The following is a 20459-nucleotide window of genomic DNA, read 5'->3' as shown; positions in this document are numbered from 1 at the left end:
TCACTCCTCTCCCAGGCGGGTCTTGAGGTCCTGCTGATAATGTCTGACTGGCTGCAGATGTGAGGTCAGCCTGAAGGAGCATCAGGGCTCTGCCCAGTACAGACAAGGAGAAGTAGTGCAGGAGTCTTTCTTTCGGTCTAGGCAACATAAACAGATGTGATTATGTATTCTGCCTGTTGTCAAGTGCACCACAGCTGGAGAGACACAACAAGAACTGTAGCCTAACCTACCACAGACAGCACACACAAGAGGAACAGTAGAGATTCATGGTTTAAAACTTAATTCAAGTACGTTGTACTATATGATGAGATTCTTTCCACAATGGAAAAAACAAACATTTTAAAACACTTAAAATGGTGGAATAGAAACAGAGGAAAGTAGGAATTAGAATTGAATTATACAAGTAATACGAGTTTGAGGTGCAGCAGTGATTTTGAAGTTTGCAAATTCATTTTAGTTGAAATATTTGCATAAATGTGTCTCTCAGGAGTGCAATAGGAGAACAGCATAGGCACAAAGTCCATTGGTGGTCCGGTTCTCGAGCACCCATAGAGTGCCAAGCACCCACATGTGGCAGCATTCAGTCCGGGCTAAATTTATATCGACTTGATCACTGGCAGTAACATACATATGTGCTTATAGACTACTGTACTTCTGTAATTCCGTAATCCTACTAACAAATGCAAACACAATCTCCTGTATAGGCTTTGATCATCCTGAGGTTTCATACAGTATAATAATATAAGGAGTGTGAAATTCTCCACTGGCACTAAAACACAGAATCACACAGTGTTTTATCTGTTGTGTTCACTGTTTGGCAGAAGGGTTTGGGCATGTTCTACATACAAATGAAAGCAACTGCATTTCCCTGGCTGGTAATTCAGTGGTGTGTCAGTTTTACTCAAACCAGTCCTCCTGGAGAGTATTTTACAACCCGCCCCCACCAGCATCACTCCTCGCAGGGCTGTTTCCTGCCTTGCTAACTGCCACTTTTCTAATCATTTAGAGAAAAAACACACGGCTCTACCTGGAACAAGTCACTTTCATATGGACTTCAACTGACTGACTGAACGAGCTCTTATCTGACAACATGTTCACTACCATCCAGGAAATTACAGCGCAACAGAATGTTTCTCCATCCAATATGTGAACTGATATTTCTGAACAAAGTGATTGTCATTATGTGACTCACATCAATCTGTTTTGAAAATATTGAGAGATGTTATTGTATCCACTTATCAGATTATCTGAGTACCTATTCACAGGCCTTTTCATAAATTGGACCACATCTCTTAAATCTCCAGATAGGTAACCTAAGCTAGGTAGTAGCCTCAAATGTAGTTTTTTCTTTCTGCAAAATGGCTAAACCTAAATGCGCACGTCTTCCAAGCAACTTGCGTGTCCATCTTCCGATGCTCCTCTTTTTGAATGTTTCCCCACACAGAATGACACATATGATCATATATAAGGAACCATGTTTCTCACTTGTTAGCAAACAAACAACTCCCTCTTTTTTGACGAGAACACCCGTCCAGAGCTGGTCTAGAAGGGCCAGGGGAACGTACAGTGTGAGCACAAAAATTGGGAGCTTTTTCTTTCCATCTCAGACAATTTACTCGTACAGTGTGAGGTGGAATTTAAGAACCTGTGAAGGGGCACAGTGTATGCCAAGCATTACGATTTACTGGTTTACTCTCACAGCTGATCCCTGCTGTGAGTGTCCAGCCTTTACAGCTGTCTCATATTTGGCAGCAAGTTTATACATGGGGCCAAATGCCATGGCAGTAATGTGACTGTGGTTTATGACTGGAAGGAAGTAATTAACAGTGTGGGTGCCATACAAGAGACAGGAGGTTGACCCACTCAATTAGTCTAACATTCTTTTTCCACTTCACGTGTAAGTGATTTAATTGAATTATACGTGCTTAATGAGACTCACTTGTCTGGCAGGTCTGCTCATTGTGTAACAGTGTAAAAGTCTTTCCAGGATACAGAGAGCAAAAAATACACAATACTCAGCTAGGTCAAAAAACAAACAATAGCAGGGTATCAGCGACATCAGAGCCTGCCACAGGCAGAGCAATTCAAGTGCTCAAATTATCACTTATCACTTTGAAATCAGTCACAATTCATCACTTCTTGTCGGCTGTCTAGGTGGAGTTATGTGGAGAGTATAGGCTATGTCCCAATTCAGGGGCTGCATGCCTCAGAGGACGAGTAAATAAGGCTGAAGGGAAATAAGATGGTCTGGTCTACAGAGGATTTCCTATTGCATCACAAGCGTTTTTCACCCTCACCATTACATTGTTGGCTAAATTGAGCTGCCAGCAGAGCTAGCGTCGTCATCAGCGAGCAATGACTCCCAGGGATAGGTTGCTATCTTGGATCCTTCCTTGCTCAGGAATGGAGAGACGTATGTCTTGGCTGGGTTTGGAGAAGCTTTCAGAATGAGCCCAGCATTGCTGTGACTCCATCAGTCTTAAAATACAACCTCAGAGCGATCTGGCCCCTGAATTGGGACCCAGCTTATACTCATTGTATACTTGTACACTATATATATATATATATATATATATATATACATACACACACCCTGTGAGTCTGCATATTGAAAGCAGTTAAGCAATCAGCCATCTTGTGGTGGCATAAAATCCGGCATGTCAGGAGATTCGGTTAATGTTCACATCAAACATCAGAATGGAGAAAACATCTATTTGACTGAGCGTAGCATGATTTCTGGTGAGGAGAACAGCCAGACTGGTTGGAGGTTACTCCGATAACCAACTGTGATGAGCAGAAAAGCATCTCAGAATGAAAAACATGTCCAACCTTGAGGTGGATGGACTACGACAGCAGAAGACCATGTCAGGTTCCTCTCCTGTCGGCCAAAAACAGAAATCTGAGGTGGCAGTAGATAAAGACGGGACAGTTGAAGACTAAAAAAAAATAATCTGGTCTGAATCTTGATTCCTGCGAAGGCTGTAGATTGGTCAGGTCACAATTTGGTGTAAGCAGCATGAATCCAACCAGTTTTTTTGTCAACAGTCAATGCTGGTGTTGCAATGGTGTGGGGAATGGTGTTTGGCACATTTTAGGCCCTTAGTGATGGTATGGATACATACTTCCATTATGATAATGCACCATGTCTCGACGCAAAAGTTGTCTCACACTGGTTTTGTGAGCGTGACACTGGGCTCAGTGTACTTTAGCGGAACACCTTGGGGATGTGATAACGCAGGAGATTGACAGCATGGATGTGCAGTGTAGAAATCGGCAGAATCTCAAACATTTCCAGCGTCTTGTGTGCCGCAAAGAACTGAGTCTGTTTTGAGAGAAAATAAGTTCCTCAAGAAATTCTTGGTGAGTGTATATACAGCTATGTGCCTGCCAGCAAAATAAGCACTTTTTGAAACCACTTGGGTAATTTTCTCTGCCACTGTATACGTCATTGCTATTCAATGAATAAAACATCAGAGAACAGCATTGGCATGAAATATAAATACAGTATCCAGATTTTTAAAGCCTTGTGTTATAATAGTATGAATTTGTACAATACTGATCAATTATTTCCCATTAATAAGAAAGTCTGTCTGTTTGTGTTGTGATGCATTTACACTGCTAATATTAAATGCAATATTTTCAATGGAAATGCCTTTTCTTCTGTTACCTTTGACCATGATTCAAATATGTTTCGTCAGGAGAGAAAGAACAAGATGAATTGCCCGACAGACACAACTGAGACGTGCTGCTTCTGCTTCGCCAGCAGATTCCTAGAGGGAACTATTTATTTATATATGATGTCAGACGTCATCCCCTGCTGGGGATTGCATTATAACTTAGCTTTAAGTAAATTCCATTGCACCATATTATTAGTTTCTTTATTTCGTAGCTTTATTCCTGGTGTGAACACCCATCTTTTCGGCTATATCGTTTGGTGGACAAAACTTTCACACTAGATTGAGGATACCAGAGAGTTCGGTCACGTTGGCTGGACTATCTTTTTCATTTTTTATACTGCACATGCCTGTTATCGACAAAATTGTAAGATTCAGGTTGGACTTGTTTAATTTTCCCAAGTCAAAAGCTCAGTTTTACTCAAACAGATTTAAACCACATTTAAATTCACTCAATCCCGATTTTCCTTTGGATCTGCACTAAATTGTACACACACATAGATATCAGTCCCCTAAACATGCTTGATTTTTTTTTTTCATCAAGAAGATCCGTGAATTATTATCTGAGACATCCATGAAAATGTTCACATACCTACCTGACAAAGTTAAAGAAAGTGAAAAGAAAATCCTGGATCCGTCCCCCAATCTGGAATCTGCACCAAAATTTAAGGGGGTTCTTTGGTCTTAAGTCATCTCACTTTTTTTTTTGACGTGTCATTGTGCACAGAGTGAAGCAGGAATAACAGCCAAGGTGTAAACAACCCAAACTGACCAAACCACAGAGCTAACAGTGATGGAAGTAGAGATGGGAGACGTCAGGCTGGACTGAACGGCTCCAACGCTCTCTGAGTCCGTGGTGACTGTTAGCGTATGACTGTGCTGTGACAGGGACCACGCATTGTTTCTTCCTCTGACTATTACTTCCTCATGATAGAGAAAGATATTTAAATATGAGTATTGAGATGTGTTAAAGTATTCAGCCCTGCTGTGGTGCTGCTGTCACTCTTCTGTCTGATCATCTGCTTAATCAGTGCAAGTGAAAGAAAGATCGCATCATTAGTTCCTTCAATCAGTAAGTGAAGTTGTGGAAAGGAAGGTAAAATAGTTCGGAAGTGAGTAAATGTCTTGCACTGGTGCAATCAGTTCGCATGAGTGCAGATGAATAAATTATGTCAGCTGTAATAGAGACATCTTATATTAATGCTATATGATTCATTCTATAAGATGAGATAAAATAAAACGTTTTCCATCCCATTGTAGGGAAATTCAGTCGTTACAGCCGCAGAGAGTCAGATTGAGAATGTGTGAGAATACAATAGGCAAAGAAATAGAAAATGAAATAGAAATACAGAGAATATTTAAATATTATACACCTTTTACTACAGAGAAAGATTCAGATTCAGAAATATGTAATTGCAAGTAAACAAGTAAAAAGTAAACTGCAATGGCACAGGATAATTGCATGGGGTAACTGTTTTTGTGCATTATGTATGAGATATTAAAACAGATGTATACATATATTTGCAGGTATGGTATACAAATGAATATGAATGAGTGTAAATAATAATTTGCTATAAATGAGTGTAAATTCACTGTAGTACACTTAAGAGCAATATAATAGTATACTGTGTGTGTGTGTGTGTGTGTGTGTATGTATATATATATATTAATCAATTAATACAATTAAATTAGTAAAATTAAAAAAAATTAATATACCCATCAGTTTTCTATGAGTCAAGTTTGACATCTGGCATTTAAATTACAAGGTTGAGACATGTTTTATGTATAAAACAAAGGCAAATATTAACCTTGGTATATTTCAATGGAAATAATGGAAGCTGAAAGAAAAAGATAATTGTTTTCTTTCAGCTTCCATTATGTGCATTGAAATATACCAAGGTTAATATTTGCCTTTGTTTTATTCATAAAACACTTCATAAAATGTCAACTTGAGTCTCGGAGACATATCGTGACTACTTTTCATTCTTTTATGACACTATTTGTAAGGTTTCGTACTAGAACTGGGACCCAATAGCACAACTCGCAGACAGAATTCAGTTTTCAAAAAGAAGTGGTCTTTATTACCAGGCAGGGTTCGGTACACAGGAAGTCAAAATCATCAGGCAAAGATATTCGAGCGTGAGGCAAAAACGAGGTCAAAATCTAGGCAAACGTGGTCGAAAAAACATGAGACGAGACAAGACTTGGTGAGATCGCTGGAACGCTGCGTGCAATACGAGACCAACTGGGCCTGGACAAGGGGAAGCACAGAGACTTATATACACAGGGAAGGCAGGGGCAATTGAACACAGGTGGAACACTTGAGGACTGGTGCAGACAATCACAAGGGCGGGAAACAGGACAAAGACAGGAAGTCAAGATGGAAAACACACAAGGAGCAGAAGCTACAAAATAAACCAGGAAACAGAACACAGGGAGAAAACATAAATCTTAACACAGAATGAAACACAGAAAGAAACAGAGAGTGGGAAATCATGAAACACAGGAACAGGTCAAATACAAACATAAACACATGGATAGACATGAAACACAAGGAGGTAATAATCAAACTGAAAACGCTCTTCATAAAAGAATAAATGGTTCAGAGTCATAACCATGACACTATTCATTAATTAAATAAACAGACTGAATTCTAATTAAAGAAAACTGCCTGTTGCAGCTCCATTTTAAAGAGTTTTATAAATATTGCTGAATCTAGAGGCAACATATTATAGTTAGTTATTTATGTTTGATTCAGGGGCTTTTCTACCCCTGTCTTTTTAATATTTTATGTTAAGTGTGTCCATGTGTGCAGATCTGCTTTGTGAGCATCGCTTATACATTTTGACATTTACTGCTCTTACTGCATATCTGTTTTTTAACATTGTACATGAAATGCCAGATGTCAATCTTAAATGCCAGATGTCAAATTGATGGGTATATTTAACTTTTTTCATTTGACTAATTTAATAGTATTAATTAAAAACAAAATGTAACCAGACTAAGCTTTTAACACTGGTTATAAGAAACATCTGTTCCCAAGTCGGGTATGAAATTTTCATGCTGAAGACTATAGATTTCTTTTATAGATTGTATCTGCCTGTTGTAAATCTGGAGGCAGAGCTGGAGAAACAAAGCTGTGTACCACAAGTGAACAAAGGCCAAGAAGAATTCTTTGAGAGAGTCTGAGGCTGTGAGTGCATATTATTTTGTGAGGTTTTCAGGGATCACAGCCACTGATCATTAACACATCTGTAGTTCAGGGTCCACGAGAGACGTGCGACGAAACCACGGAGCACGGCAGCGCATGATGGCCCATTTGGGAAAAAACTAAAGAGTAAGTCATGAATCAAAAGTCACCACACTTCATCTCGGATGATACTTAATGATACTCGGACGTCATTTCAGTGCAGCCTTGTGTCATTGCTTTGTGTCTTACTCCTGAAATAGTCAGATCCTTTGTCATGATCCTCGAAAAATGATCAAAACTGATGTCAGTCCTTTTATAGAGCTTTAGTCATCAACCTTGGCCAACTATTTTGAGCAAAAAGTGTGTGCGCGCGTCTTGTTTGTGTGTTTCACTTTTGTACAAGAATGTGCCAAACCACAGCAAGCCTCTGATGCACTTCTTCTTATCTAATTTATTGACGGCTCAGAGTTTGTCCTTGGGGACGCTGTATCACGTTGCCTGGCCATTGCTTAAATTAAATTTGACTTTCTCCTACTCCTCCATCAAATTACCTGAAGCCCACCGGTATCTGCCCACACATGGAGGATGTACAAGTCTGCAATCAATGTGCGCTTCTGTCTAAAGTGAAGAACTAAGATGCTGCTCGCAAATAGTGATTTTTGTTATTGATGTTTCAAATAGACATGAATAAATAGAAGCACTGAGAGCAGAGAGACGACATATTTCCAGTTTAGTGCTCTTTCTCTTCACAGCTGCAAATTCTTTTCACTTTTCCTTTTTCTGCTTTTACTCTTACGACAGCTGTCTGTTTTAGTTTAAAGTATTGTAACATTTAGGCATCTTTCATTTCCACTGTTCCTGTCATATTGCTAACTTTTCTAAATCCAAACAGTTGTAAAAAGTTATTGATTTTATACCATAATTGATTCTCTCGATAAAAAACATTAGGAAGAACATTGAGTGGACAATGTTCTGTCAGTTGATTTGGTCCAGAGCCTGAAATCGATATTCAGACCGGTAGGATTCACAGCAGCTGTGATATCGACTTGTTGAACAATGATCAAATCAATCAGTTGCCCAGTCATATTTGATTTCACACTGACATTTTCTTCCTTAGGGAAAATATTTACACATGCTGTCTATATCTTATATACGGCCTATGGTCAGAGCTGTGCATGAACGCGGTAAAATCATACCTTTCATGCTCATATTGTTGGTGAACTGAACAGAACAGTTTGCTACGGCTGAGCGTAAACAAGAGCGTTCAGTCTCGCAGACCTGACCGACACTTACGTTTTACGACACCGTAAAATCATGTACTGTAGCTGTAGCCCCAAACTCTAATAATCCATAGCACAACATCTGAACATTATCTGAGCCACATTCTATTCTAATGAAGTGAAGTAGAGTAAAGTTAGAGGTTTGAGTAAACCGCCACTAAACCAAAAGAGGAACAAGAGTAGGTGGCAGTAAGCACCTTGTTGTTTCAAAGTGACTCAGACATTGGATTAGCCGCTTTACCAGAGATATGGACTAAAGCAAAACCTATATGGACATGTACAGTTTGTGTTTTTGCAACATGCTGATTTAATTGCTTGGTGTTTAAATTGTGTTTAGTTGAGGTGAAAATGGTTGTTAAGGGCATTAAAGGAATAGTTCACCCAGAAATGAAAATTCACTCATTATCTACTCATCCCTATGCCAATAGGGGGGTGAAGTGTTTGAGTCCACAAAACACTTTGGGAGTTTCAGGGGTACACAGTGTAGCTGATTAGTGACCTATCTTCAGACGTAATAAAACAGAGAAAACATAACATGCCTCAATACTCCTTGTGTGGTGTCATCCCAAGCCCTGACGTTCATATTAAACTCGAAGCAAGGTCATTTTCACCGTAGAGTTAAGCTTAAAACTCCAGCAGAAGTGGCTAAGCTTGCGGACGTTAGCATTTCCGATGGTCCCTGAATGTACCTCGTCGGAAGATATCAGCCAACTTGGTGTAAATGACCTGGTTTGAGTCAAATATGAACGTCGGGGCCTGCGGACACTTGTATGACACCACAGGAGCAGTATGGAGGCATGTTGTGTTTTTTCTGTTTCATTAGGTCTGAAGAAGTGGTCACCATTGACTTCAATTCTATTAGATTCTGCTCTAACAAAGTTTACCCCTGAGACTCCAGAAGTGTTTTGTGGACCCCCCCCCATTGGCATAGTGGTGAGTAGATAATGAATGAATTGCCATTTTTGGATGAACTATCCCTTTTAAGCTCGGGGTATAGCATGTCCATATTGACAAAACATATATTTTATCTCGTCTGTGTCTGTAATTTCCACCGGGGTTTCAAGAGGTTAAATCTCTGTCTATGTTGACGATTGATGTTTATTATAAAACAAAGATCCCGTCACACATGTCTCTCTGCATTGCCGTAACTCTGGTGCTCTGACCCTTTGCACAGTCGCATTAAGTCCAGTCTTGACTGGGGTTTTAATCATATTCCAGGCATGTGTGACCTCAACCACACTGATGTTACCCTTGGAAAGAGATTGTGGGCTGGAAGGGGAAAAAAAACAAAAAAGTTTTGACATTGGTCAGACAGACGCTTCTTTATGACACTTTCCTTTGGCTCGAGATAAAAATAATGGAATTCATGAGATAGTTTTCCTCTCATCCCCAATAGCTAGGAATGTACTTCTTTCTGTATTTTTGTGCACCTCTTCTGTCATAGACGTGACCCTTTTGCACCAAACTATCATTTCCAGCTCCAAATGCTGTTCAAATACACCATTAAATTGATGTGATTTTAGTTGTAGAGTACTAAAAAAATCAGGGATGACATTAGATCACTAAAACTTTGGACTTTTAAGACAAGAGACAATGAAAAAACGAGGTAATCTTTCACCTTCTCCATGTTCTCATTGTACAACTCCTGAAGCTACACACAAGATTCATCTGGCTCTTTTATTCCTATCCACCGCCATCTGAATTGCTATCAGGCTCCCATATGAAGCATCCCACTTCTCTTATGTAACACCATTCGCTGGTGGAGTACTGACAGCTTTCATCCACATGCATTGGTGTTTTACTCCATTCGAATCAGCAGACGGCCTCCCCCACTCCCACCTCTCCAGGAGTATTCGAAAATGAAATACAATTACAGTGTGTATATTGAATCCATTGTGATTATTCTTTGCATCCCCTAACAGCGAAGTTAGTGAGTCATGTTTATTACATTTTAGACACTATGGGCTACTTCCTGTTCATTTATATAGTTTATATGCTCGAGGGCTCTGACTCATCAGCAGGTAGGAGTTCATGTTTTGTTAATGCACAGCCGGTGTGGTTTGTTCCTCGTCTTCCTCTAAAAATCTGCTTTTGAGTCTGCTGTGGTTTTAAAATGACTCATCTGGAAGATTACATTCTGATTTGCAGTGCAGATCATATGATCAAGATGTTTTTGGCTTATATTTCCACTCTATGTCTCTGTTGGGTTTACAGCAGTGGGCATGCACAATTGAAAGACAAATGAATGTAAAGAAAATTCTTGTTCCACTTCTAAAAGCAGGTTAATTATGATTCAACATACACTTGCAGAGGTGAATAAGGGCAAGGTCTGTGTCACACCATCTAAATAAAGGTCACTGGTCACTGATTACATCCAAGGACTCCTAATGAGATCTGAGGAAAGAGTGAGCAGCCCCTGTAGATCCAGACGTTCATGGTCATCCATCCCACACTCACCACATTTAATATGTACATCTACTTAAAATGTTTTAGAAAATGTATCCGTTCTAAGTCGGATAATAGTGCATTGCATTTGAACTAGACAGTCATAATTTTTTTAGGTTTCAGTCGAAAACTTTAACTGAAGCCAGCTTTTCCAGCGTTTCCAACAAAATTCTATGGCGGTAACGTGGGTGCACATGCCCTTGCACAAAGGTCACAGACTGAAGAGTGACAGATACGTTCTTACTTGAGAGAAAGAACTGCATTGATGCCACAACTGCAGCTGAAACAATGAGGTCTGAGAGTCTGCATGGACAGTAAAGAGGTAGCACGACAGCGTGAGCAAGCACGCAGCAGATAGTGCTGAAAATAGCACTGCAGACACCAACACGTTGTTATGAGAAGTGTACAAAAAGTTAGGTTCATTATTTATATGTGCAATGACAAATTAGAATATGGCAGGTTGCAACAGTTATGATAATTAATGGGAAACATGGGAACCCCCCCCAACAAAAAATGCTCTATTTGCTGCTCAATGCATCAACAGCAATCAAAGCAGTAGTAATATACTGTTTATCAGCTTTTCTATTTTATTTGTGTTTCAGTCATACACACTGGACTGTCCAACATTTATGTGCTGACATGTTGCTACAGAGTTGGCATGTGCAAAATACTTTCTTCAAAACTTAATTTTCTAGACAATCTACAGCTTATATTGATCAGAAAATGATTCCCCGTCATATCATGTCATAAGATGAGTGACGTCATGAAGGAGTCACAACGAACAGAAAAAAACAATATTATGAACAGTTCAAAAATAGGTTTTCTGAGGCCTCTCTTAAACTCAGTCTAAAGACTATAGATTGAAAAATACTTATTTTCTTATTGTAAATTTATGAATACATAATAGGAAAATTATGTCAGCATGATGTCACTGTAATAATCCATATTTGAACACATTATACAACGGCCTTATTCCACTAAAAAGTTAGCATAGCCTGATTGGGGTACACAGGGTATTCATAGCCCCTCTGATGATTTTTATTATTCCCATGTCGAATAAAACACACATCAAAACTCGATTTTTATAACCCAGGGGGAATTTATGCCACCTGAGTTAATACTAATGAGGTGCTCTTTGCCATTGCAGCGTAGCTTTGGGAATTAGGCCATAAGAATGCTGGATTTTCAAAGAAAACCCCGGCCCGGTGCTGTGTTTCTCCTTATATTGGCTCCCAGCTGAGCAGCTTTGTCATGGCTGCTCCACTGAGGTTCAAGAATCAGTCTCCAAAGGTTCTGGGCTCTCTTGGCTCATCCCTCTCTTGGCAGCAGATCGATAGATTAGCGGGGATGTGTGACCAACCTGCCTCCCCTAAACTGCTGTGTGAGAGGTGTATCTGTGGGGGATTTCTAACAGCCAAGCCCTTAAAACCCTGGCTCCTCTTCTCCGGCTGAAATCTGCTACTGCCTGACTGTGTTAGACTCGGATTTACGCTCTGCATTTATTTTCCAAACAGTCACCTCCCCAGTTAATCTCCTTTGTCCCCTTTTCTCCCATGCATCCCTTCCCTTTCTTCATTTATATACCTTTTCTCAGTTGTTCTTCCCCAACCAATCGTCATTGTCCTCTTTGATGTTCCATCTTTTAATCCTCCCTATTCTACTCAAGCCCCACAGTGGACTAGGTTCTTACTACCCGTCCACGTCTCTGTTTCACCTCACATCGAGCAGCTTGTCCCCTCAGCCTGTAACCAAGCCCATGGCATCCTGTCCATGCCTGCCTTCTCTCTGATTATATTTTCCTGCAGTGCAAATCCAGGAGGCAGGCAGCAAGAAATCCCCAGTCGACAAAGCCTCCACACAGGTGACTGTAGCTGTCAGCTCACTTGTCTGACTCACATGAGTCCAAAAGTACACTCTGCCGTTTTCAATTACACTGAACACCGATGGGTCAGAAATATAAATATGGTCGGGATTCAGAAGTCTACTTGCACGTTAAACCCTGTTTGTGTTGAAAAGTATAATTAAGATGTAAGTGGCAGTGAAATCTTGATATTAATACAACAGTTGTTGCCTCTGCTGCTGCCCTTAGTTTTGATTATCACATTTTCTCCACTAAGCTTACCAATGACTTACTTGACTAATAGTAGCTCTCATACGCACTTGGCAGGCAGAGGCAGTATACCAAAGTATACAGAAGAGACCACTTGGGGGGGCTTTGGCTCAGGCAGTATAGACTCCTGTGGATAGTGTTCCTGTTGCAGTTAGACTGGGATGAGACTCACTTGCTCCAGTTTTGTTTCACAGTTGGACTAGAAATAGTGGCAATCAGTAATAGAGATTGATTTGTGATCAGCTATGGGCTTGTGGTGCCCATTCTAAACCAACTTGTTTGGAATGAGCTGTGTGCTCGGCCTGCGGTGATGCTGGTTGCAGCTTCCTTTCTGAAGCTGTTAAAGTCACCTGCAGTAATTGAGCCTCCAGAAGTAAAGAAAGAAAAAGTGCTTGACTCAGTATCAGTACCCTGAACTGGAGAATTAGTTGTCATTGCTGTGAACGAGCTGTTGTCGTGATTGACAATATCACATATGTCCCAGTGGAAGCTGCTACAAAGCACTGGTCACCTGTTTATCAATATTGAATGTATCACATGTCCGAATCCCACAAAATTCAACACTGCACTTCCTAAGGGCCCTTAACAATATACATGCCGAAGTGTGAAGCCGATAAAATGAGTGGTTCTCAAAATATGTGTTCCATATACAGACGGACAGATTTCTGGAATCAGTAGATGAGTTGAGAGGATAATGAAGCACAAATTGCTTTGCTTCAGTTTAAACCCACTGATCATATCAGCATACCCTGCACCTTTGTGGTATAAGAGAAGAAAAGGCAAAAATCCAGCACCCTGTCCATCACTACTACCCCCCCCCAAGACTTTCTGGTTTGCAAGAACTCTATTCTGAAATTATGGCCTGAAATACAATATTAAATAATATAAAATTAGAAATGCTAATCCAGGTATTCAAATGCAACACATACAGGTTATACCAAGCAGACACAATGTAACAGTTACTAAGTGGATCTTCAAAATCTTTTAAGTATAGGTTAGTTATGTTATTTGATACTAATCAAGAAGTAAGTTATTGGTTTTGCCAAAGATGTCAGGCTGCACATTACAGCGACAATGCTTTGAAAGAGGTGACTGAGAAAAAAGAAGAGTGCAGTAGAAATCTGGTTTCTAGGCAGCAGGCAGATCAAAAAGTGAATCATTACTGAAATATCTAACACCCAGGTCACATATAGTTCTAATATCTTTTTGTTAAAATTGGAAGTAGTTTGTGCACATATGAACTAGAGGTGAGGTGTCATCAAATCACACACAAGCATTTGTATATTTTATGCAGTGTGTGAACATCAAGAGTTGGCATGGGAACAAATACGGTGGTGAGTTAAAAAAGAAAAAAAAAATTGAGCCACCACACATTAAAAATATCTGTGCCTCTGTCCCTGTTTGCTGGATATCCACCTTGTTTCTCTGCCACTGCAGCACCTGCCTTCACTGTACCGTCTTTACCGAGCTGTGGGTCCACTTGAGAACTTGATGTGATTTGTGATCAGACCCTGATTCATTCACGTTCAAAGTCACCTGGGTACCCATCCTGCAGCCAAGTCATTGTCAGGAGCTGCAGTTGGGAGTCACGTTTGGAATGACAAGGAATTGCTTTGCGGCTTGGTCGCTCCATCGTAGACCAGATGGGCTCTTTCCTTTCTCAGTCACTTTCCATAAAGCAGGCAATCAGTCAACTTCATCGGACATGGCCGACACTGATGTAACCTCAATGTGTATTAGTCTGGGGCCCGCTGTCAGGCTGATGCGATGTTACTCTGCAACCTTGGGGGAAACAACAAAGTCCTATATGAGTTTGATATCAGATAAAGAGACAGTCTCTTGAACATCATTATTTCAGTAGTTGGGGCAGAGAGAGTATTGCGGTACGACTTTACAAACAGTTTAAATCCCTGTTGTGTACTTGACAGGGGTATTTTCTGTAAAATAATTGGAGTCTGAAACATTATTCACAAACTAATTAACTTATTATACTCAGATTAACAAAACACTGTTGAGCAGCATTGTGTACTTTCCATATTATTAAGAATCTGACGTAAAAAATATTGCTTATATCTAAAGACACAATGTCCCAAAGGGTTCCTTGGCTGCTGCCCTGTCTCTTATCTCCTCCCTGTTAATTGCTCATTAGGAGGCAAAATGCGGTTTTAATCGTTTGCCAGTCCAGAGAGTCTGAAGTTCATTAGAGCTAATGTCCAAACTTCACAGACACTGATGGGGCCCGTCTAGACACAAACAGCCACTCTTGGCCAATTAGAAAGACATTTCAAAGAGCTTTTAGTTAGTGTTGTTTGTTTGCTTGGGCATATATACGTACTGTATGTGTGTGTTTGATTCAAACGTGACAACATGATAACTGTGTGGGCTATAATTGGGCAGCCTCTGCGGTGTTGTATATTACTGCGGTTGTACTCCGTTTCTTCTCAGAAGGCAAATGCTAATATTTGATGACCAAACCACAATAGGACAGAAACTGGTCTAGTTATGGGACACTTAATGTAACTGAGGCCTTCTTGTAATTTATGAATACCGAGAGTGTTGCCGTGCTGAAAGCGTTTAGGAACTTGTAATGCTAATTCATCGTATGTCATATGTGCGTAATGCAAGCCTCATGGCTAGTTGGGCACGGTCCTTACAAAACCAGGTAAAGTGAGAGTGGAGTGGAGGCCAGCACTTCAACATGTGCTGGAAGCAATTAAAGGGCCAGCTGGCCAATCAGAGCAGTTTGACTTCATCAGAAGGTGTCCTTTAAAACCAAGTGTTCAGGCAGAGGCTGAAAAGAGGAGCTGAAGCAATGGACAAAATGACTAAAGTGATGTGTTTTCTAAACATTAGAGCATGTAATCCTTTTTAAATGATAACCCAAATTTAATTCATCAACTTAAAAATGAGCATAATATGTCTCCTTTAAAGAAAACCAAACTTTTAGATAGATTTAAGTTGATCTTAATCAACCTTGGTGATATAATTGTAGTAATATGCAAATGCTTGATGATTGTCCATGAGGTGACACACCTGGTCTTTAATCACCCTAAAAGGACACGTGCTACTTCACTTCAGACTCCTGGGTCTGCACCCATCTACTTACGCTTCTCTAATGAACTTCGTCTGAAATTGTCATCCTTGCACATGGCAATCACAGCCCAGACTCTTCTCATTTGTGGCTCCCTGATGGAGCAACAAGCTGCCAAATGCTCCCAGAGGGGCATCCCTCTCTCTCTCTTCAAGAACCCCTCAGAGACTCATCCCCTCTGAGAGCACTGCCGCTCTTAGCACCTCCAACACCCTAACCTGTCTAACTAGCATCTATTTCAGGGGTCTTCTTTTCTTGACTTCTGGCTTTTTGTCTAATTGAACAGATTTAGCACTGCTCTGGATATGGATATATAAATATGGTGGGCAAACTGACATTACCATTCAAATAACTATGCTGCCCGCCTGGACTACACAAGTGTTTCAAATCCAATGCTATTTTTAGCAGTAGAGCATTTGCTTTGCATTTGCTTTTCAAAAGTGGTGGAAATGCTATGGATTAGGAACAAAGTTGGTTAGGTTTATGTGAAGGTAAACTAACACTGTCATTAGGAAATGGGAATGTGTGAAAGTTTGGTGATTCATGTACAACTTAATTACCACCCGCTGTTTGGGGCTTTGTCACTTAGGACACATGTTGATATTATTGATGTTTTTCTTGGACCCAGACTACATGTTTCATATGGTCTGTATAATTATGGCACAATTACAGCAATTCTGCCTTTTTGTAATTATACATATCGAGATCTCGCTGGAGGCAGAAAATGTAGACATTGATTACCTCCTGTTATAGTCATACCTGAAAATGAGGAAATGACCCAATAATATAGCATCTGATTTTTATTTCCTACAGTTAATCTGTACTTTTTTTTGCTTATTCAAGGTGAATGCGTTTGTGGCAATCAACCTTGCCACGGGGCTCTCCCACACCCAGCCAGAGACACACGGGTTGCTTTTAAGCATCTTTTATTCAAGCACCAAACATAAACTGAAATCAAACATAAGCTCAGTCCGGGCATCTCTCCAGTGTCTCAGTCTCCTTGAGTCTCTGAGTTCTGCGTTCCTCCCTTGAGGCAGCGCAGACGCTGCCTTTTAAGCACGAGGACCAATCAGCTAACAGCTCTCACCTGCGCTGATTGATCCTCTATGAGCAGGTGAGGGTGCTCTCCCAGCCCCCTCACCTCCACAGCGTTCATTATTGTATTAATTCCTATTAAATAAACATTAAATCCCTTAATTGTCCTGAGTTTCTCTTTCACAGCCGCGTTGTAGTAGGGTTGTATTAAGGATTTACTAGCTTTGCTTCAAGCTGTTCTCGATCTAATGAAAATGGATGTTGCTCATGTTGATTCTCCTACCTGACCCTTTGAATATTTGTCCCATGCTACAGGTACCCACATGTAAAACTTTTTTCTCTCTTATTTTCATGCTTCCCCTTCGGCTTCTTCTCCATCCCGTTGCCTCTCAGTGGTCGTCCTGTATTTGCAGGCGGTGGGAAACAAAGAGTGGAGGGAGGTGAGTGAAGAAACTTTTTCTTCTCCGGTATTAATATCCAACATTCTTTCTCCCCGGGTGTGTGTCTTTTATTAACTGAGTATTAACTTCAGGACAGTTTTTCTTGATGCTAGTGACTTTCAGGACTAAAGGAGGGAGGTTATTAAGATGAAGTCTAGAAGCAACTCGCTGCAAACCCTCGGGAACACCGTTGTAGAAAATTGAAAGTGTCAGCCTCCGTTTGACCTCACAAGTGCAACCACTCTCTGAAATAGACCCCGAAAAATATAACCATATAAGTGACCCCAGCTGATGAATTAACAATAGAGGTTAAAGAATGAATAAATAAAAAGGATCTCGTTATATTAGGTTTCCGATGTTGGACAAAAGAAATTCACATTCACACTTGGGGAGGAAGAAAAAGAAGGGAGATTCCTTTTCAGTTTCGTTAAATATGCACCATCTGCTCCCCCAGACTTCTCGCTGTCTCACCCTCTGTCACTCCCTTTAAAGGCAGGGTCATGTGACCTTCCATTCATTAATGCCTCTTTGAATTTCTTCCCCCTTTTAAATTTTTTCTACTCAGTACCTCTCTCTGGCACACAGACACATTTCAATGTCGTCTTTTAGCCCCGTTTCACTTTATCAACTGTAATTTGCCTGTGGTGTCCTGTCTTTGGTTGGTGTATTTACCCATTTGCAAATTCAAAGTCAACACTGATGTGCCGGTGAGGGCTTTGCCACGGCTGATCCCCTCGCTTCAAGACACCTCACACCTTTTTATGCCATGTGACAGGGTTTAATCAAAAACACGGCGTGAATTGCGCTGCAATCAGCAGAGCAAACATCTCACTGCCAGCCGCACACAGTGACACCATGAGCACATACTGAATGTGGACCTTACATATCCTTTGTATGCTTTTGACACCATGTTTTTCTCTGCATGTTTTTCACTGCAATTATTTCTTTGAGGTAGAAGTGATTCATTTGTATCCCTTTTAAGCACAAAATAATCATTCTGTACGAGCAGAAATTGTTTTTTTATATCAGTCCTCAGCAAGTCCAAGAGTTTTTCTATTTTAATGGTTTGTGTAAGGTAATTCTTTATTTTTTTGTTTTTGTCCTTCTCTGGCCATTTTGTGTTCAACTTGCATCAGGCTGGGCACTAAATTGCTTTCTGATCACAAGTGCTAAAATTGTCCCCAGCCAATGGATACGATCCACCAGTTTACAGGCCCCCACCAATCATATGTTGGCCAACAGAAGGTTACAGATGTGACTGCTTTGCCTGTGTGGTTACTTGCTCTTCAATCAGTATAAACTCATAGTTTCAACAGCATTTAAAACTGAAATGTTGTGGTGAAATCAGTTTATTTCAATGGAAACGGCTGTGTGTTCACTAAGGTAGGTGAAGCAAATCTGTGCAAGGGTCAAGATGAGCTGATACAAATCTGTGGAGTTTTCCCTCGCCAATAAAAATCTTTGCTGAGTGAAAGCATTCCACAAAGAGCCAGAGGGATGAAAAACAGCAGAGTAAAGAGGAAAAAAAGTTGGGGAGCTGAAGAGTTACGTTAGCAACCCAGCTAGATAGCGGTTAGTGTACTCTTCAAGGTCATTCCTACGAATAGTCCATGTATCAGCTCCTTACTAAAGCCGTTTTCAGACATGACCTCTGGAGGGTATCCACAGAATTGGGTCTGGAGTTTGCCTTTCCCACGTGAACAACATAAGGGGACGTTTCTGTCCCCTTAGGGGCTCCGTAGAGGGGTGGTGCATCAGACAGAGGCAGGATGTAACGTATAAATTCCGCTGTGGAGATTACATTTGTTTACAGCTGTTTTTGTTTGTCGACACCTGCATAGGTCCTCACCACCAACATCTTGACATCTTCATCCTTGTGTTCTATATATGTACAGTATGACATCGCTTTTTCATCTTCATATATTTGAATTATTATAGTTTGTTGTGTTTTTGTGTGTCTTGCACATTAGAACTGTCATCGCAGTAAATCCTTTGCAGAATCTCCTGTTGTTTTCTCACATGAGCTCATTCGTGCATTATCTGGAGTTTTTATTCAGGGAGTCTCTCCGCTGAAAGACCGGAGCCTCTCACTTGAACATTATCCAGAGTTCAGTGCATGTCTGAAAGCAAGAGCAACATAAACTCAAATGTAAAAATAATTGTCCTTATCAAAGAGATATTTCTGTAATTGTTTTTTTTTCCTCTTCTCACTGCTTTACAGTGACACTGACAAAACCAAAATGCTATCAGACTACTAATAATGCTCATTATAGTAATACCCATCAAATAAGCTTCATGACACTCCCAGTCGCCAGCTTGACACCTGCAGATTTCCTTTATTCACTAATGCGACTGTTTTCTGTATCAATTACATTTCATTTAAACAAAGAAAATGCAGGCCAATCTCCTGCAAACTAACACACAGCACACAGGGAAACAACTTTAAACACAAATCCCTCTCTTGTTTACCACTGTTGTTGTTATTCAACTGTTATTTTGGCCTTGAGCGGGTTCCTCCGTCAACCAGTGCATTACTGATCCTGAATAAATGGTTCTTCTCAAAGGATTACTGAATAAGAGTACCTCCAATGGGTGGGTTGAGAGATGGCTAAAAGAAATACATGGCACCTTTGTAGACACATGTTGTAACTCACTCTTCTGATGCTATACTTATTCTAAGCCAACAAAAAACATCTTCCCCGGTAACAAAGCAATTCCCTAATCTTCACCCACGATGCCCTAGCACCTATTAAACAATCACACCTGAGTGAGATTGTAAACCAAAGGCCTCCAGGGCCGAAAATAGAAACACTACAAGGAAATATCATGGGATTTTCCCGACTGGTCGATATGGCAGGTAGGTTCTGCAATGCCTTGGTAATGGATAGGCTGGGGACACAGCTGATAGTGTGGATTATGTGCGCTGGGCACTAAAGACATGAGTCAAGGTATTGAGGCTGTGGTGAGGCAGTGCCAAGATCAATAGCTCATTACACCGTGCTGTCAGGCCAGGCCGCGGAGGCGAGGCTGGCAGTCCACCGGGGGGATTACTGGTGTGATTGTCAGGAAGATGGAGAGACGGCTGGACCCCGGAGGGAGGCTGGGGCCGGGACCTCATGGGCTCGCTCGGTGGAGTGCTGGCTCCAATGTTCCTCTAATGTTGGAGTCTGATTTCTGTGGGGACAGGCCTTTTA

The 20459-nt window shown here is 40.7% G+C and overlaps 1 protein-coding gene across 1 annotated transcript in view; it reads left to right on the top strand.

Moving 5' to 3' along the window:
• LOC118111682 (copine-9) overlaps positions 1-20459 on the top strand; it is a 79125-nt gene that overhangs the window by 7573 nt on the left and 51093 nt on the right. The window contains exon 3 of the mRNA XM_035160491.2: positions 17219-17265. Coding sequence (XP_035016382.1) covers positions 17219-17265 — 47 coding nt within the window. The remainder of the gene's footprint in view (positions 1-17218; positions 17266-20459) is intronic.

The sequence above is a fragment of the Hippoglossus stenolepis genome, chromosome 6 (assembly GCF_022539355.2).
Source record: "Hippoglossus stenolepis isolate QCI-W04-F060 chromosome 6, HSTE1.2, whole genome shotgun sequence".
Taxonomy (NCBI): domain Eukaryota; kingdom Metazoa; phylum Chordata; class Actinopteri; order Pleuronectiformes; family Pleuronectidae; genus Hippoglossus; species Hippoglossus stenolepis.
Note: the sequence above shows the minus strand (reverse complement) of the source record. Positions and strands in the feature narration are given on the sequence as shown.